The sequence below is a fragment of the Parambassis ranga genome, chromosome 14, assembly GCF_900634625.1.
Source record: "Parambassis ranga chromosome 14, fParRan2.1, whole genome shotgun sequence".
NCBI lineage: Eukaryota > Metazoa > Chordata > Actinopteri > Ambassidae > Parambassis > Parambassis ranga.
Window position 1 is genome coordinate 8,214,136 of NC_041034.1, and position 19,992 is coordinate 8,234,127.

The 19,992-nt window shown below is 42.0% G+C and overlaps 1 protein-coding gene across 1 annotated transcript; it reads left to right on the top strand.

Moving 5' to 3' along the window:
- Positions 1-2,118: 2,118 nt before the first annotated feature.
- Positions 2,119-14,818, top strand: slc7a3a (solute carrier family 7 member 3a). Its single transcript, XM_028421395.1, has 12 exons — positions 2,119-2,246; positions 9,606-10,220; positions 10,321-10,482; positions 10,891-11,074; positions 11,170-11,285; positions 11,558-11,780; positions 11,862-12,001; positions 12,223-12,325; positions 12,585-12,814; positions 12,908-13,074; positions 13,160-13,268; positions 13,408-14,818. Exons 2-12 carry the CDS (start codon positions 9,854-9,856, stop codon positions 13,560-13,562), a joined length of 1,956 nt encoding a protein of 651 aa, XP_028277196.1. The 5' UTR covers positions 2,119-2,246; positions 9,606-9,853; the 3' UTR covers positions 13,563-14,818.
- The last annotated feature ends 5,174 nt before the right edge of the window (positions 14,819-19,992 follow it).

Below are 19,992 nucleotides of genomic sequence, written 5' to 3' on the forward strand. Positions count from 1 at the left end.
TACGGTCCTCTAATCGTTTTCTTGCTGCTGCTGCTGGTCTCTAGGAAATGCAGGGATTAAATTCCGGCCACAGGTGGATTAAAGTTGTCCCGGAATAGTGATCTTGTGATGCAGACCTTGGACTGCAGACAAGCCAAAGCTGGCATGACTGTAACTGGACACCACTGTATGTTTTTTAGTGAAATTATCAGCAGCAGGTTGTTGCAGTAAACTACATGAGGTCTGTAAGAATATGAAAAGAATGATTCCATAATTGTGAAGAAAAAAATCAGAGCAATATTTTATTTGTAAAATTGCTTAAATTCTTATTTTTTCAATGAGCAGCGGCCGTGACCTTTCTCATCTGTGACCTAGAAAGAGCGGGCTTTGATGTGCTGGCCTTGTCCTGAGTAATGAAGTGGGCAGACAGGATGGGCACGCAGGGCCAAGGCAGAGATTAGCTGCTGTTGTTGTTAGCCATTTTAACTGTGAAGCCCAGTGTGCAGTCCGGACACTTGTTGTTTTTGCTGAGACACCCAGTTGGGTTAACTTGATAAAGTGGAAGTAAATTGAAAGAGCAACCCAAAGCAGGGTGACTGGGCAACTACAAAAGGTGAGACGAGCAGTGCAGAGAGCGCCGGGCGGGGAAGGCGAGAATGCAACATATAAATCCAGTTATTCACATTTACCTCTGTCTGTATCCTTTTATTGTCATTTAACTCTTCACTATTAACCTTTAAAGCACAAAAAGTAAAGTGTTAAAAGTAAAACTGGAGCAGTTCAAGTTCATGGTGTGTGTGCTGTTAGAGGTCTATATGACTAGAAGAGTTCCATCCCAACAGTCAAAGATGAAGGGTGGTCGGTCTTTATCTGGTGTGATTTTCTGCTATTCAGACAGGTAATCCTGAGCCCTCAGTGCTTTAAGTGATGCTGTGAAATTACTGAACAATAATCCCATAGATTATGTACCAAGATCAATCCATTCCTGGCATGTGATAGTGGCTACTGAAGACATGTTGTGCACATAAACAAAAGAGTGGCAGCATGGAAAACATCAACAATAATAAAAATTATTATTACTGTGAGCTACATGTGTTTGGAAGCTTGGTGTGGTGGTTATGTAAACTAAATGTAAACATGTTCATATTCTGATAAAGCTTCTGCATATTATGACTCAAGAGACTCCAAACTGCTCCAGCTCTGGAGGTTTAGGATGACATACATACAACCTTTCATCCATCCACATTCACAGCGTGTCTGTCAGCATCCACAGCAGGTAAACGGTCTTTCAGACAGCACAGCTGGTAATGTGCTTCTGCATTTTTTAGCAGATATTAATTAATAAGATAATAATGAGTTAAATAATCAAATAAAAAGCAGCAGGCCTTCCTCAATACCTCCTGGAAACATTACAAAGGTCAGAGGATAGTGCTGCTGATGCCACTTTGGGCTTATGTTGCATCAGGTTTATTTGACTTCATTATGAGTTTCATCATACACAGGACACAGATTTGAATGTTTTCTCCCTCATTAATAAATGTTGAAAAACACATTTTTTGACACCAACACAAACCCTGCGAGGTTTCAGGTCACTGAGTGCACATGCACATGAAAGTTTAGTTTCCCTCCTCTGTTAATCTGTGCAACAAAGCAGCGGCGGCTGTATCTGCGTCTGGAGGTCTATACCAGAGCAGTGGAGTAAAACAGCTCTACCCGAGCTAACCTTTCCCTCCCGATTTAACACTTTCAAAGTAATAAATGCAGCACTTTCAGACTCAAAAGCATAACTGACAACGAGTGTCATGAAATAAGACGCTCGCTGCTATCTTTCCCATAGAAGTAAACGGCAGCATGCAGTTTGTATGGAACTATTGAGGCTTACACGAACCACGTGATCACTGTAGCGGCGACATAAAAGCGTGTCGCTGTTTCCATATATGGAAACAGATACATTGCTTCCGCCTTCGGTCCCTTCAGCGATTGAATTTGTTTATATCTCTGTATATGTTTGCTATGTAAGATCTTATATCATATTTGTTATTGCCTGTGGCCATTTGTCGTGACGTTAGGACACCTCGTACGCTCGAGCCTTCATTCATAAGTGGAAACTCCCTCCTCCGTTGCGTCAGTTTGTTTGTACACGCCTCCATCGCGGAAGATCAAAACCACACACGGCACCAGCGAGCGGGATATTTCATCAGCGTGCTCACGAAGAAACACCCTTATCCTGCCGTCGTGTCCTTTTTATCAACCAGAAGACAATAAAGGTAATTATCTTCACTTTATATTTACACAATAAGGCTCTAATTTGTAATTTCACGTCGTGTTCTAAGCGTATTTCTGAGGGGTTACTAACGTTAAGTAGACTGATGCAATCCTCCTCGTGTGTTGTCAGTTGTAATGGCCATAGCAATGAATGAAAACAAGAGTATTAACACAGACAAATCTCCAACAGTGCGTTCACAAAATGAGAAGAAAAGAGTTGAAACGTTTTTCCACACTGCTCATCTCTTGTTAAGTTTCAAGTTTCTGCTTCTGTATTAGGTTTTTTTTCCGGGGTAACGTTACGTAGAATACTAACAACATCAGCTGATTCCCCGCTCAAATGTCAAATTAAACCGCCTCACGAAACAATAACAACTGTCAGTAAATTCAACACTGATGTAACGGTGCGCTAGAAATAGTATTTTTTATTCAGACTATGAACATTTTGTGTATTTTAAACAATGTGCCCTTTGCCGGTTAGCGCTTTGTGCTACTACAATGCTACTAAGGCGTGGGGTGACCGCAATGGTGCTTTCAAAGACCCCTAAAAGCACTGAATTTCAAGAATCTAAATAGTTTAAAACGCATCTTGTGCTTTTATTTTGGTCGTGCGTGTTTCTCTGGTCCAGCATCACTCCCCGTGTCTCCCCGTGAGTGACGCAATATAATAATACATTGAGTTATAAGAGCGAGTTTAGATATAGCACTAAAATCTAATGTTACTTTTACTTATATTTAAATCCAATCACCAACCATGTCAAATCCTACAGCTATCATCGTATGTTAGTGCGGCAGCATTTTCCACAAGTCTAACTGTATTTGTCGCTGCTTTACACGTCAGCTGTGAGTTTATTCTTGGTATTTACTACGTTTACAAAATGTATGAAGGCAACACTTTAGCACCACACGATCTCCAACCAGAGCCACGTAGCTAGCTGGTGTTTGACCATCTGTCAGGTGGACCATCATCGAAAAAAGGGCAGCTAAACCTGGCTCAGTTTGTTTACCCCTGCTTGTGTGTAAGAGTAGTTTATTTCACATTGGTTTAAATTAAACCAGTAGCCCCGACACGCAGCGTGTGCGGATGCCAGCCTTCCGGGTAATGTTCATTGGCACGCTGCCTCCGTTCAGGGTGTTAACCGAGCTTGATCCATCAGCCCTCGGTTGAAAGCTATACTTCAATTACAATTATAGTGACATTGGCATGTAGCGATGACAACAGTTGGGATGTGTCTACTACGTGGTGTTCAAACTTGTTTGGCAGGGTTAGGTGGTGAGGCGTTGTAGTTTGGACTAACCGGGCAGGTTACTTTATCAAGAAATCTTACAACCCCCATATACTTTTGGGAAATGGCACATTTTACTTGTTTGCAGACTTGAATGTAACTGTAGTATTAGTATAAATAGGGCACATTTAAAGGTACTCTAGTGCAACACTGCAACCGTTTCATTGTTGTTTTAGTGTTATCTGAATGTTATACACACCTTTTTTAGTCTCTTACAGTACATACTATATTAGATGTAATCAGATCCTGGGGCATAATATCATCACCAGTTCTGCTCATAACAACAACTTATTTTGCTACAATTTGTTATGTTGTTGTGAGGATTACCTGCATGTTTTTAATTAGTCAGGTTATTTGTGCTCAGTAAAATGGGTCAAAACAGTGAAGTTAACCAGAAAATGTGTTGTGTGTCATGACAGGAAAGCTGTGCACCACACCCTGGGAGCCGACACAACCGTGTCTCCTCCGAGTTCTAATACATTGCCACATCAGATAAATGGGCAGATTTGTCTTATCGGATCCTAATTAAATTTCCTCCATTTTTTTTCTGCACATATCATTTATTTGACCGGTGTTCTGTTGCTGCTTAGTAACCACATTTTGGCGTGTGTCTGTTCCAAGCTGGCATTTTATCCTTGCAGCACAAATTTGTCCTGCTGTTCTGTTAATGTCAGTAGCACTGGTCATGGGAAAGTGAACAAGTTCTCAGTTTGTCACATTCCATTTTGCAGTGAGGGCAGTTTTTTGGCAGGAGTGTTGGTTTCTGGCCAGGTGATTTAAAAGGGTCGTTCAGTTCAGTCTCAGTGGTTGGTCCATCCACACGAACGTACACAAACGCATTTCCACACAGACGCCACAGCCTTTATCTGAAACTGCAGTGTAGAGTTTATACATATAAACATATATTGCCGGCTCAAAAAAAAACAACTGTTCACACACACAACTTCAAACACCTGGAAATCCATTGTGTTGTGTCTTAAAGAATGGTTGACTGCCTCTGTCATGATATAGTGTGCCTTCCAGGGTTATGCAAAGGCACATTTATTTATTTTTTTATATTTTTTTATTTTGCCTAGACATGTCCTTTTGTTCAGTTGCCGGGTCCCACAGATAACAGCACAGGAACAAAAACAATAAAACACAGTTTTAATTCTTGTATAACTCACTGTCCTTCGTTAATATCAGGACTTGGCTTCATGTTTTCATTTTGTGGTGAATTCCAGTTTGTGATGGACAACTATATAACTTACAGGTAGCAGCGTACGTGTTGTTCACAGTGGAAGTCAAAACAAAGCCATGCGTTGCTAGTATGTGTATAGGAGAAGGAGCAGCAACAGGCTATAATGAGGTTAGCAGGTTTGTTACTTCTCCAAATAATCCTCTTACAGTCTGTGGCAGCAGTTGCAGCAATGCTAAGTCAAGTAACAGGACCATTATCCCTGAAGCCTGTTGTAACCGGAGCACTGTTGGCGTGAGTTGTTGGTCATAGTCCTTCAGGATAAAGAGCCTTTTTAGTCAAAATAATAAGATCTGACTGAATTGTAAACAAAGATACAGAAACGGGCTGTGTTCACATTGAATACTTGCTTTTAAGTGAAAGCCTTGTGCATGTGTTTTCATAACAGGAACAATGGCTGCAGATCACATTCTTTTTTTTTTTTGTATGTGTGTAAGTGTGCTAGGGGATGCAGATGGCACACTTGTGAGCCACACGTCCGACCTACCTGGTAAACTTGCCCCACTTACACAAACATACTTGTGAAAACCACAAGGAAAAGATTAGTGTGACGTGTTGGCAGCATCGAGGGTTACGGAGCCTCGTTTTCTCAATACTTAATTACACTTTGTCTTCCATCTTGTGTAGTTTCAGTTTGGTCCCCAGTGTAGGTGTGTGCAGTGCAGAGTGATCCTCTGGGGAGATCACAGCCAGCTGGGCACAGAAGGTTGGTGATAAATGTTTATCAACACAACACTGGTGTCCTTAGATCTCAGTTCAGTGTCGGACCAAGAGGGGAGTGGGAGCCGTTTCCACCATGTACCAGTTTCCCATCACTCTTCAGAGAGCTGACTGTTTATTGTCACAGTCGTCAGGTGCTCTCTGTCATGTTTTTATTTCATTGTTTGACTGTGTTTGTCTTTTTTTCCCTCTCAACACTTAACTGTACAAGACAGGATATTCTCTTTTGAAATAATAAGACTAAAATGCTTTGATTATTAGGTTATGTTGAGTTTGTGGTATTAATAGAATCTTGTCATTGTACTGAAACATTGTGAGAACTGTAGTAGTACACACAGTATCCTGTGTGCTATGAAAATGTCCAAAATTAGATCATAACAAAACACACTTGCCTCCTTTTAGGTAATTGTTTAGGTATGAGGTGTATCCACAGTTTTCCTCTCTGAGTCACCTTTGTTTGTTGGATTAGTGTCACCTCCTGAGGAAGGATGAAATTAAAATCCAGTTTTGCTTTAAGCTGTTCTAATTATGTAAAAAGGCAGGACGACTAGCCTTACTTTTGGCACCATTTCCTTCAGTTTCACATAGGCTTGTACAAAATCGTATCGTGTGCAATTAATCGCCAGAAAAACTGTCACCGAATATTTGCCACTTATCGATTACGACGATTAGTGCCTCGTACGTACTCTCACCATCACCCCGCAAGCGCGCACATGTGAGCTTACAATAACAATAATGGCGGAAGGCAGTGGTATTCAGTTAAATGATGCGGAGCAGCATGTTCCTAACAGAGGTTCACCATCTGTCACCATAAGCCAGAGTACGAAGAAAGCCGAAGAAAGCGCAACAATACTGGCTACAGAAGATAAAATAAGAACATTTGAAGGACAAAGTTACTAAATGTTTGCTTCATTATTATTTTGAAGCAGTTTGTGCATTGTGCATCTGTTAAACATGGCTGGTTGATGACTAATCACTACTTACCAGCTTAACCTGTTAGAACGAAGTAGTTAACTTGACTGATGATTTGTCAGTATCATTTTACAACAATGTGGTGATTTATAGTCAAAACCATGTAAGTGCAATTGAGTGTATCCACAGTTTTTCCTCTCTTAGTCACCTTTGTTGAATTGGTGTCACCTCTTGAGGAAGGATGAAATTTAAATCCAGAAAATGTGGAGTTTTTTGCTTTAAGCTGTTTGTTCTAATTATATAATAAGGTTGGAGGGGGGGGGGGGGGGTCAGGTCTCTTTTAAAGGCAGAACGCCTTGCTTTTAGCACCATTTCCTTCAGTTTCACACCTTTAATGAGGATGTTTTTGTCTGACCTTTTGATGGATGTCCATGCTGTGGCTGGTCAGCCTGGTCTGTGCTGTGGGGTTAGGGTTTCACTTCTCCACGAGTGACTGATAGGCCTGACATGGAAAGGAATCAGGTGTCACGGCATTTAAAAACTCAGACATGATGCAGCTGCGACCTCCCAGGTTCTGACCTCAAGGCTCCTTTTTGGAGTCAGTTCCAATTTTTTACATAGTATGATAAAATCACAACAATAAGCCTTCCTTACTCCTACAGTCAGACAGGTCAGCACTGCGGGTTTGACTTGTAAACCATAGTCATAGTCTATTTTGCTGACTGTTAATGATTAGACATGAATGTCTTAGGTGTAGTAGTTATTGAACAGTGTAGTATTTCTTTGTAGATAAGATAACATCGGCACACTGCGTTGTCACATGTAATTATCATAGCATTTCTGTCACTTTGAATGAATTGTCCTGTGATCTCAGTGATTCTATAAAAACAAAAGGGAAAACACTAAGATATCACAATGCATCAAACCATTTTAACCAAGTCAAATGTTGGATTGTTACTTCAGGCCATTCACACTCACATATTCTCACACACTTCTTAATGTGCAAAATGTTTGATTCTGTGTTGCATCTCAGAGTCTAAAAATTATGGAGTCAACTTTATTTTGTGACACTTTCCTCTGAAAAGGGAAAAAATGAGGAGCATGAAGAAGGGACTCCTAAATGTGTAGGCGTGTGCAAAATCGTATCGTGTGCAATTAATCGTCAGAAAAACTGTCACCGATTAATATTTGCCACTTATCGATTACGGAGATTAGTGCCTCGTCATGTTGACGCATTTTTGTGTGCGACGTACTCTCACCATCACCCACAAGCGCGCACATGTGAGCCCACAATAACAATAATGGCGGTAGGCAGTGGTTCAGAGACATGCATTAGGTGTGAAGTGTTGGTTGTTGCCATAGTAACTGGATGTTTGCTTGGATTGCTTGCAGTCACAGGTTCATTTGCACAGACACATTTTTTAACTTGAAATAATCACTGATGTGACTTTTCTGAACTTATTTGTACTGTTTAATTTTAATGTTGACATGCACTGCTCTGTGACCTTAAGATAAGAACATTTGAAGGACAAAGTTGCTTGGACAAATGTTTGCTTCATTATTATTTTTGAAGCAGTTTGTGCATCTGTTGTCAATACATATTTCAAACATGGCCTGTTTGTGCCTAATCACTACTTACCAGCTTAACCTGTTAGAATGAAGTAGTTAACTTGACTGATGAGTTGTCAGAATCTTTTTAGAACAATGTGGCGATTTAGAGTAAAAACACGTAAGTGCAATTGTCATCAATTAATCATCAAATTAATCGTTATCGGCTAAATGCCACAATTAATCGTGATTAATTTTTTTTTGCCAATAGCGCCCAACCCTAGTAGAATAGCACTATTGTATTTTACATGTGTTAATCTCAGCACTTGTGTGACTACACTTAAAGGTTACAAATGTACATATTGCCACCTACCACGCCTTGCTAGTCATTGTATGACACTGCTTTTAAACAATTTCCCTCTGGGATTACTAAAGTATTTAAAAAAAAAAAGCATATTTCTACAGGGTGTTTTTCTGTGTACTTTGTGCACACGCTGAAGAGAAAGGTTATTAACCTGTGTTGCATTAGGCACTTTACCTTGAGGCATTGTTTGACACACATGCTTGTGTCATCAACCTCAGATTTTGAGTTGCATCGGTGATCTACGTCAGTCTGTGAGTGCAGTGCTCGGTGTCCTTGGTTTGTTGTGAACTGAGTGTGCGCTCACTTGTGTAATCATTATCATTCAGCCTTTCCTGAACTAGATAACGCTGACAGAAAGTATGCTGCTGTTTTGTCTATATTATTTAAGTCATTTGATAATACATGCAACAAGCAGTAAAACTATTTTACTTTTCAAAAAAGGGAAGAGTACAGTCACAAGTCTGTATATATATACAGAAAAGGTTATATATATATATATATATATATATATATATATATATATATATATATATATATATATATATATATATATATATATATATATATATATATCAACCTTTTTTCTTTCACAGCTGGTTCCTCATATCAAGCTGTAGGTTCATGCTGTCCTCTTCTCCCTTGTTGATACTAGCTTGAATTCAACCTGCCGTCATTCCTACGCAGCCTCTGGCTTTCCCAGACTTCCAATCTGCGTGTATCTGCTGACAAAACATAACAGCAGGAGTAGGGCACCCTTTCTGATAGGTAGGGAGTGGTGTAGGTGTTCTTTGTTTTTATAGGGGTGTGTGCTGCTTCAGGTTTATTTGTCGAGGCGGTATTAAAGTTGGGTTTAATCATGCAGGATAGCATTCAGCATTCTCCTCTTCATGAGGTCTAGTTGTGCCCCACTGTGTCTCATGATGTGTTACTAAGCTGTAAAAAGGGATGAATTCCTGGAAATTGCGTAACTGGTATTTGGACAAGTTCACATGCACTGAGATGTCTTTTTTTCATCCTTTTCTTTTTAAAGAAGAATATTCTTGGAAATCTCTGGTGTTACCTGCGTGCATGTGAAATGCACCTCCCACTGAGATATTGTATGTGATCTTATTTGACCTGTGTAGCTCAGCTGGGAGATCTGTTTCAAAGTGGATATATGCTGTGAGAAACGCACTGAGAATTTGTGTTTGGTTTCATAAAAATTATAATCTCTCGGAGTGCCAGAAGTGTAAGCTTTGGCAATTACTGAATAGTGCCCTGTTTTCAGCTCTTGTTTTCTTTTGTTTTTTCACAGGTCCTAATCTGCTCCTGCAAAATACTGTGACCACAGACCTGCTGCTTCCTGTTCTGTGACTGTTGCCTAAGTGAACACACCTACGCCAACGGACCAATAAGACGTGATTTACCTATCCCATCTGCCCTCACTCGCTGTGCACAGTCCAGTCACACGTGTTGTTTTTAAGCTGTGTCAATCACGCACACCCACACGAAGGATTTAAGACACATAGCCTGGTTCTGCGCCCACACACAGTCACAGCAAATATGGCCAACATGCTGTCCAACTTTGGCAAAACCCTGCTGCGTCGCAGGGCATTAGACTTTTCCGGTGAAGACACCCAGTTTGCCCGCTGCTTGTCCACCCTGGACCTCATTGCATTAGGGGTGGGCTCTACATTAGGTGCTGGTGTTTACGTCCTTGCTGGGGAGGTCGCCCGTGAAAAGGCAGGACCTGCTATTGTCCTGTGCTTCCTTATTGCTGCTCTGTCCTCCATGCTGGCTGGCCTGTGTTATGCCGAATTTGGTGCCCGTGTTCCCAAGACAGGGTCTGCCTACCTCTACAGCTATGTAACCGTTGGAGAAATCTGGGCCTTTATCACAGGGTGGAATCTCATCCTCTCCTATGTTATAGGTGAGCTCCATTTTACTAACTAAAATCTCCAGAAAGAAGGTAGAAAACCACCTCCTGTCATTACATTGTTTGATCATTTGTATTTCTGCGTCTTGATTAGGTACGGCCAGTGTGGCAAGAGCTTGGAGTTCAACCTTTGACAGCCTCGTCGAACAGAAGATCTCAGGCTTCTTCAAAGCCTCTATGGAAATGAAGGTTCCAGGGGGTGTGCTGGCTGAATACCCTGACTTGTTCGCTCTCATCCTGGTTCTATTGCTCACTGGTGAGTTTGCTATGCTCATTCTTGACCATTATTCTCACTGGTTCACAAGTGGATCCCATCCCAACCAAGGACAAAAGCCAGATGTTAGCCCTTTTTTCTCTTGGGTGAAAGGTTCTTATCAGTTCAACACAGTCTCAAGGCACCCTCAATTTGATCATTGCAATCCATGTAAACACAGCTGTTGCATTAAAATCATTGCATAACGTCCAGAACAGTTGTCACAGTAATGTTGCAGCTAGTGTGTCGTGCCAGTAGCAGTGTTAAAAAGAAATAATTTGAGGCACAGTGTCGCTGACTGATGGTTTGTTGGAAGTGATGAAGTACGAACCACCCACATAACAGGACATGCTGTTATTGATGCTGGATATGAATTTTCTCTTCTCTCTCTCTGTACTTTTCTGCCCTTAGGACTTCTGGCCTTTGGCGTGAGTGAGTCGGCACTGGTGAATAAGATCTTCACTGGCATCAATCTGGTGGTTCTGGGGTTTATTATCATCTCTGGCTTTGTAAAGGGAGACACGACCAACTGGAATCTCACAGAACAAAACTACATCGACTTCAAAAATCGCACCAACAGCAGCTTGCCTTGGAAGTCAGTACTTGGCAGCTTACTTTGTCAGACTGTAAACTTTAATTTTTGTCTCAGCAGTGTTTAAACAGTGTGTTTTTCCTTCTTCTACCACTCAGACAGGAGGAGGAGTTTGGCGAGGGTGGTTTTTCTCCGTTTGGCCTCACTGGAGTCTTGTCTGGTGCCGCCACCTGCTTCTATGCTTTTGTGGGCTTTGACTGCATTGCTACAACAAGTGAGTGTTCCCAGCAGAAACATGGTCATAAAGTCATAAAGATTCTTACACGTATTGGAGCACAACACAAGACATGTCCTGGGACATAAGAACCTAAGACACGTAACAATAGTGGAAACTGTTTTTAATTTTGCTGTTGTCTAATATCATAGCACTGTAGTATTGTTATGCAACAGTAAGTAAAATGTGAAACAGCTTGCTCTATGTGTCAGCACCGTCAAGGGTTAATTGGGTGCAGCTAAGGTGTGATCTTCTTGCTTTGTTGCCCGCAGGCGAAGAGGCAAAGAATCCAATGCGGTCCATTCCTATTGGCATTGTGGCCTCCCTGCTCATCTGTTTTTTTGCCTACTTTGGTGTGTCTGCTGCTCTGACTCTGATGATGCCGTACTACCAGCTGGACATTGATAGTCCCCTGCCTGAGGCTTTCAGCTACGTCGGCTGGGCTCCTGCCAGATACATCGTAGCCGTGGGTTCTCTGTGTGCTCTGTCCACCAGGTGAGGGGGAGTAAAATTGTTTCTTGCACATATCACTGTGATGATTAAAGCACAGTCTTAACAGCTGATCTCTGCTTCCAGTCTCCTTGGCTCCATGTTCCCCATGCCCCGTGTTATTTACGCCATGGCTGAGGATGGACTGCTGTTCCGTGTTCTGTCCAGGATGAATGAACGCACAAAGACCCCTCTCCTGGCCACCATTGCTTCTGGCATTGTTGCAGGCAAGACAGCAACCTTTATCTATGTGTCTTTTATTGTGTAATGTTCTCATTGCTTCAGGCTTCCTGTCCTGTGCCAAACCTCCTGCTGTCTAGAGTGGTCATTAATAGTTTGCTCTGTGTCAGCTCTGTGTGACAGGCTGTCGGCTCAGGATCAATAACACTACAGGAAAAGCACAGATGCTTAATATTGTGTTTACACAGTGTTGTGCTTTTCCTTGCAGCTCTGATGGCGTTTCTGTTTGACCTGGCAGCTCTGGTTGACCTCATGTCCATAGGAACTCTGTTGGCATACTCTCTAGTGGCCATCTGTGTCCTCATTCTCAGGTAGGCACCTTTTATTTCCTACCAGCACATTGTAAACAGAGTGTTGTATTTGGATTCATTTTGTAAATTCCCTCAAGCAGCTAATGCCATTGGCATTTAAAGCCCATTTAAAACCATAGTTATACCATAATGTGCATTGAGCTAAAACGCAACCATTACACAGGTTTACACACTCCTTCTTAAATTAGGAACAAACAATTTCTATTAGAATTCAGCCAATACTGCCAATTTTCTTAGTATGAATTTTTTCCCTCTACAGGTATCAGCCTGGTAACCTGAATTCATCCAGCCAGACAGAGAAGCTGGTTGAGCTGGTAGAAGGTGAAAAGGTGGCCATAAGTGGAGGGGACAGCGGCGATGAGTACGGCATGGAAACCGAGGAGAGGCCACTCCGAGAGACCTTTACTTTCAGGCTGCTCTTCTGCCCAAGTGGAAAGACTCCAACACAGACCTCTGGCAACATCGTCTATGCTACCACTGCTATTATTTGTAAGTGTGTTACAGAGTGAAATAGAAACGCCACTTACTTCCGTATTTTGTCGACACCATATCAAGGATGTTTCTCTCCCTTTCTGTCTGCAGCGGGTCTCATTACAGTACTGTGCATCATCCTGGCCAACTGTCTGACACAGCTGCTCAGTGGGCATCCAGGTGTTGTGGTGCCCTGTGTCATTTTGACTCTGCTCTGTGCTGTTTGTGTCATCATTATCTGGAGGCAGCCGGAGAGCAAGGAGGCGCTCACCTTCAAGGTAGCTGTTAAACCTGGGAGCTAAAGATCTGTTACAGAAAATACTTTTGTTCTCTCTTAACCTTTTCTGCCTCTGTCCTCTGAAGGTCCCTCTGCTACCCTGGTTGCCTCTGTTCAGTGTTTTCGTCAATATCTACCTCATGATGCAACTGGACCGGGGAACATGGTGCCGCTTCACCGTCTGGATGCTTATCGGTGCGTTTGACTGACGTGTTCTGTGACTCTGAAGCTGAGAAGCCTATGTAACACAAATACAGGAAATGACTGCTCAATGTCTGTTCTTCAGCGGTTTCATAACCTGCTTTGGTTTTCTCTTCCTCTTGCCCCCCTCCAGGTTTTGCAATCTACTTCTTCTATGGTATCAAGAACAGCAGTGAGGCTGCCAACAGGTCATCCCCCCGCAAATATGAGCCTGCACTTCAGAACAAGAGCCCAAGTTACAAAGGCGCCCCTGATGACAGCGACATGGAAGCTGGCAGCGGCCCCTGATACAGACTGATGCAGGCCTAGGGAGCGTTGCACCTACATTTGTCTCTTTGTGCAGTGTAGGCGCCCTGGATTGCTGCCCTGGGTTTAAAAAGAGGAGAGGCAAGACAACGTCACACACCTATTTTACCTCTAACACGGAGGCTGATTAAATTGATGGCTAGACACTGTGACAGAGCCACCTTCTGGCCCATGTGTCTGTCTGTTTCTACTTACCTGCCGATAACACATAATTGGAAATGGACCTAATGCAGAGCGCTGCAGCACTCCTCTTGACATAATGTTTCGTTACCTGAAGCTGTAACTAGAAGAATGTTACTCTCTAGCTGTTTTTGTCTCTTTGATCAGTGTGCTGTGCTGCACATGCAGCCATCTGGCTACCAGTGGGTGAATAAGAATATCAATCACTATAATTTATAGATTGAGCCAGTGAATCTGTGATTGTCTAGAATCATCAAGCTAGACTTCTGACAGTTTACAGAGATAAAAATCTGTTACCATGTCCAGTTTACTGGTGGGTGTTTTTTAAACCAGCTTTTAAACCTGTCTACCTGTTAGTATGGTAGTGCTGAAGCTGTGTGGTTTACAGTGTCAGTCAGGGGCCTCAGTGCAGGTCATGAGCACATGGTCAGTTTTTTTAACACACAGCCTGGTTAAACCCCCCACTCCCAAAGAACAGCCACATTATTAAAAGGAAATTAAATTAGTCACTGTGTTATTTGCAGATATGTTTGTAGCCATTTGCTTTAACCTATGTTGGGTTTAAAAAAAAAAAAAAGAAATGATGTGAAAGCAGCAGATGTTTCTGTCTGCAGTCAAAACAACACAAGCATCTTTTCTGCTCAGATTTAAATGTCAAACAGTTGCTCTTTACGTGACGACGTTAAGGAGGTTGATGGATGTTGTGACATCTCTCCACCTCTGTCAGATACTCTCTTAGCCTAGGGTCCATTTCACTATTTTTTTTTTGCTTTTTACTTGTGGAAAAAAATTCACAAAGGTTCTGGTTTAGTTTCAATCGAAACTTGTTCTTGGCAGCTTTGTCTGTTAAGTTCGCTTCACTTATTTTCACTACCATTATCCTTAGAACTGTTCATATTTAAATGTTTATAGTCTTGTTTGGTTGTTATAGCTTTCTTTTTTGCCTTTTCATATCAACTACAATCCATGTGCTTTTTAGATGTTAAAGGCAGGGTAGGAGATTTTGAAAACTCAGTGCGAGTCAGCCAGATTTTGAAAGTAAACACGCCCATTTCTCTCACAGCTCACCCCGAAGCCACATCTCCCAACCAGTCTGTGACTTTGGCCATCATGCACGTACCTCTCTGGTGCACGCAGAGCAGGAAGAGTGACAACCAGCCAATACTCCGCGCAGGTGAGCCTCGTAGGATTGGCTGATGAAAAGCCAATCCTACGAGGCTCACCTGCGCAGAAGCGTTTTATAGCTTCCACAGATGATTAATATTCTTCGTTTTAAAGCGAAACTGCCCAACTAATTGGTTGTAAAGAGAAGTTACACTAATTTAACAAAAAGTGCATCAGAATGAAATCTACTCTACCTTTAATGTATTATAAACTTTACATGTACTTTTTGATTTTGATTGCTGATCTTTTCAGTCATTGCGTGCATCTTCACGATTTGTAAAGATTTTTTATTCTTCGTGACCGAATGAGCTTTTCTTTGGAAACAGAATGACCTTTAAAAGTTGGTCTCTAAATTGTATCATTATAAGAAAATTTTTTTACCCCAATGCTTTCATTGTAACTTATTAACAGCATTTTTCTTGTTGTACTAGTAAAGTGCTTTTACTGTTGACTGTACAGTATTTGTTAAACTGTATTTGTATAATGCTGTAAATTATACAGATATACTTTCTTTAAAATATGACCTTAACTATAATTTAAGATTGTTTTTTTTATATTACACTTGAAGGCATTTCATTGAACTCTTGATGCTGCTGAAATCTGCATGATGAAATTCCCCTTTAATGCACTAAGTGGAAGTAAAGCTGAAGCGTGCAAATTTTAAGGATATTCTAAGAAAACGCCTCCCCATTTAGACGTGTCGGAACTCTGACATATCTCCCTGAAAGTTTCGGGAGAGTGGAGCTGAGGGTAGATCTGGATTCAGCCAGTATTTCTAGATGTTGTTGAAAATTAACTGGTGCCTAAAGAACCATCCGTCTGCCTGAGAAAGACACAGGGACTGGTAGAAGTCAGGCTGCTCACAATGAGACTTTCTGTTCTCCGAATTCACTTGATTTTTGCTTATCAGTAATTTATCATCAGGTTATGTGATGAAGCTGTGACTTTACTCCCAGCCCCTGTGCCTTTCAGTAATCAGTCCAATCAACCCCTTCTGTGCTGTCAATCTGCTTTTGTCTTTATATTATATGCTGTACATATGGCTGTCATGTATAAAATGAGCGGTATTTTCAATGTTTTTTTTTTTAAATAAAACCGTGATTCATGCTAATGACAGATTGAAAGCCTGTGTGTTTCTACCGCCTCTTTAGTTTTGATCAGTTTGTCACCTTTCTGGTTTAACCAGTCACCAGTGACTCATAACATTGATTACTGGAAGTTTCCACATATGTCCACCTTTATGCAGTTTTACTAACTTTGCAACAAGAGCTTAGTGTGTGTGCTTGATGCCACCAGAGGGCAGTATTCATCGTGTTGGTGTTCAAACATAATAAATCTGTAAAATAATTGTATAGTTTCCTAAACTGATTTCACAGAGGTTTTAATCTGCTGAAGTTTATCAGTTTCTGAATAGTTTCACCAGAATGTTGCCTCGATCTACACAAACATATGGATTGTGTCGTTATCTCTGAAGTTTATACCAATCAGGTGACACTATCGGCTTTAATAATAGCAGCTCACGTTTGGGAGCAGCACATTGTCACTGCAGCTAAACTTACCATTACTACAGCATCTTTGCTAATACTTTTCAGGTTGTGTTAGTCTTGAAAAGTTTCTTCATACACAGAATGTCTGGATAGAAGAGAACTGTTTTAGAGCAGCTTCATACTGGGCTGAAGCATCATCAACATAATCACATTCATAACAGACAGACAGGGTTAGAGTTAGGAAGGTCGCAGAGTTGTGGTTCAATGTTTAATACGTTCGGCTCACTGAGACCATTACGGAAATTTCTCACTTGAAGCTCTAAGAGTCACGATGGCCAAGAACCTAACCCTAGCTCTGCATTAGCGTTAGGAGCTTACTACTGCATGCTGTGCTCTAACATCCATCCATCCATCCATCATCTAGTAACCTGCTTCATCCTGCAGTGCAGTGACATATTTCTCACAGATGATTTTACATACAGACTCCTCTCTACTGTATGTTGACATTGTTGAAACAGTGTGTTTAACATTCACTAGTAGAGTAGTTTACCATTAGCAGCCTGTAAGTTGTTTGTTTACAACAAGGCGGCAGTGCTGCCTCGTGACCTAACCCGTAGGTTAACCCCTTTACATCAGCTGAGGACCCTAACCCTGGCCACATGCAGGAACACAGCTGCTGTCTGCAGATGGACAGCCGCTCTCTGTATCTGCGCACTGGCGCACTGCTGCCTACAAAAACATTGGCTTTTTTTGTTTTTCTTTTGGTTGGTTCAGCTCTGTGTCTGGTGAAAAAAACACCCCCAGCTTTGTTGACTTCCTGTTTATCAGGAGCCCGTTTCATAAAGGAGGTTAAGCAGACAGTTCATCGATGGAGACCCGATAACATGATTCACAATGGCAACAGACTGAAACAGAGCCCCGCCCACTTAACATTTAAAACCTGGTCAGACTGAATTTGAACCACAGGTCTGAACATAATTCATAAAAACACAGCTGCAGCAGGACAGAGAGGAGGGTATTTATTACTTTACTTTATTACAATACCACACATGGAACCATGAATTTATTTAAGAAAACAAAGGGCCTAAATAAATAAATTATCAAAATATTGCACCATAAGAATACTGTGTACAACAAAAGTGACAGAATATACACACACATGTGCAAATGGTGCGGTTCAATTAAACTACTGGTTGAGTGGTCTAATGGCTGAGGGAAAGAAACTGTTTGAGTCTGGTGGTCTGCTCCGGTAGTGTCTACCAGACAGCAGCAGTGAGAGTCCGTGGCTGGGTTGAGTGGGGTCTAATGATTTTCTGAGCTCTCCTGAGGCAGCATGTGTTGAAGATAGTTTGCAGGGAGGAGAGGTGACGGCAGTGACGTGTTCTGCTGTCTTCAGCCCCCTCGAGTCTGTCCGTCGGACAACTCAGAATCCAGTTACAGACAGATAAGTAGCGTCCCTGGATCCTGAGCTCTTGGATGAGCTTCATAGGCACCATAGTGTTGAATGCTGAGCTGTAGTCGACAAACAACATTCTCACATATGCGTTCTTCGGCTCCAGCTGGGAGAGGGCGGTGTGCGGTGTCAGGGCGATGGCATCATCTGTAGACCTGTTTGTCCTATAAGCAAACTCGAAAGAGTCCAGGAAGTCAGGAAGAGAGGAGTAGATGTGTGTCCTGACTAGGCGCTCGAAGCATTTCATGAGTGCGGCAGGGCAGTAGTGCTTCAATATCACAGATACATTTCCTCTCATACATCATAGGCATATACACTCAACAAAAATATAAACGCAACACTTTTGTTTTTGCTCCCATGTTTCATGAGATGGACTTGAAGATCTAAACTTCATTCCAGATACACAATATTACCATTCCTCTCAAACATTGTTCACAAATCTGTCTAAATGTGTGATAGTGAGCACTTCTGCTTTGCTGAGATAATCCATCCCACCTCACAGGTGTGCCACATCAAGATGCTGATCTGACATCATGATTAGTGCACAGGTGTACCTCAAACTGCCCACAATAAAAGGCCACCCTGAAATGTGCAGTTTTGTCTCATAGCAAAATGCCACAGATGCCACAAGCATTGAGGGAGCGTGCAATTGGCATGCTGACAGCAGGAATGTCAACCAGATCTGTTGCTCGTGCATTGAATGTTCATTTCTCCACCATAACCCCAAACAATTTCTGCACAAACTGTCAGAAACCGTCTCAGGGAAGCTCAACTGCATGCTCGTCGTCCTCATCGGGGTCTTAACCTGACTCCAGATCGTCGCCGTAACAGACTTGAGTGGGCAAATGCTCACATTCGATGGCGTCTAGCACGTTGGAGAGGTGTTCTCTTCACGGATGAATCTCGGTTTACATTGTTCAGGGCAGATGGCAGACAGCGTGTGTGGCGTCGTGTGGGTGAGCGCTTTGCTGATGTCAATGTTGTGGATCGAGTGGCCCATGGTGGTGGTGGGGTCATGGTATGGGCAGGCATCTGTTATGGACGAAGAACACAGGTGCATTTTATTGATGGCATTTTGAATGCACAGAGATACCGTGATGAGATCCTGAGGCCCATTGTTGTGCCATACATCCATGAACATCACCTCATGTTTCAGCAAGATAATGCACGGCCCCATGTTGCAAGGATCTGTACACAATTCTTGGAAGCTGAAAATGTCCCAGTTCTTGCATGGCCAGCATACTCACCGGACATGTCACCCATTGAACATGTTCGGGATGTGCTTGACCGGCGTATACGACAGCGTGCACCAGTTCCCACTAATATCCAGCAACTTCGCACAGCCATTGAAGAGGAGTGGACCAACATTCCACAGGCCACAATAGACAATCTGATAAACTCTATGCGAAGAAGATGTGTTGCACTGCATGAGGCAAATGGTGGTCACACCAGATACTGACAATAAAGCAGAAACAAAATGCACATTTCAGGGTGGCCTTTTATTGTGGGCAGTTTGAGGTACACCTGTGCACTAATCATGATGTCAGATCAGCATCTTGATGTGGCACACCTGTGAGGTGGGATGGATTATCTCAGCAAAGCAGAAGTGCTCACTATCACACATTTAGACAGATTTGTGAACAATGTTTGAGAGGAATGGTAATATTGTGTATCTGGAATGAAGTTTAGATCTTCAAGTCCATCTCATGAAACATGGGAGCAAAAACAAAAGTGTTGCGTTTATATTTTTGTTGAGTGTAGTTATTGGATCAATGTGAAAACAGAAACACAATGTTGTTGTACTTGTAGGAAATGAAGACCACATGTAATGTGAATGATCTGTGTTTGACTGCTCCTGGTGGTTTAATATAATTACCCCAAACACAAATTATTTACAGAACCGTTAGCTTCTGGTGTAGCACAGTGGTTGGAAATCACGCCATGCTGCCCCCAGTTAGTCAGTAGGAGCAGAGCACTACCAAGGCTGTTACATCAGATTAAAGATGAATCTGAATTACCATTATATCTAGGAGCAGCCACAGGTCGACCTGTAAGCATTTCGTGCCGTTTTAGGATTCTATGGATTGTGCATTCATAGGCTATTAGTGTTAAAGCATCTACCCACTTC

What these genes read in the sequence shown, in the direction of transcription:
- slc7a3a (XM_028421395.1), top strand. Translation starts at nt 9,854, where the DNA reads ATGGCCAACATGCTGTCCAACTTTGGCAAAACCCTGCTGCGTCGCAGG. An exon ending in CCTGGTTCTATTGCTCACTG is followed by an intron (nt 10,483 to 10,890) that starts GTGAGTTTGCTA and finishes TTCTGCCCTTAG; the next exon opens with GACTTCTGGCCTTTGGCGTG. An exon ending in AACAGCAGCTTGCCTTGGAA is followed by an intron (nt 11,075 to 11,169) that starts GTCAGTACTTGG and finishes TCTACCACTCAG; the next exon opens with ACAGGAGGAGGAGTTTGGCG.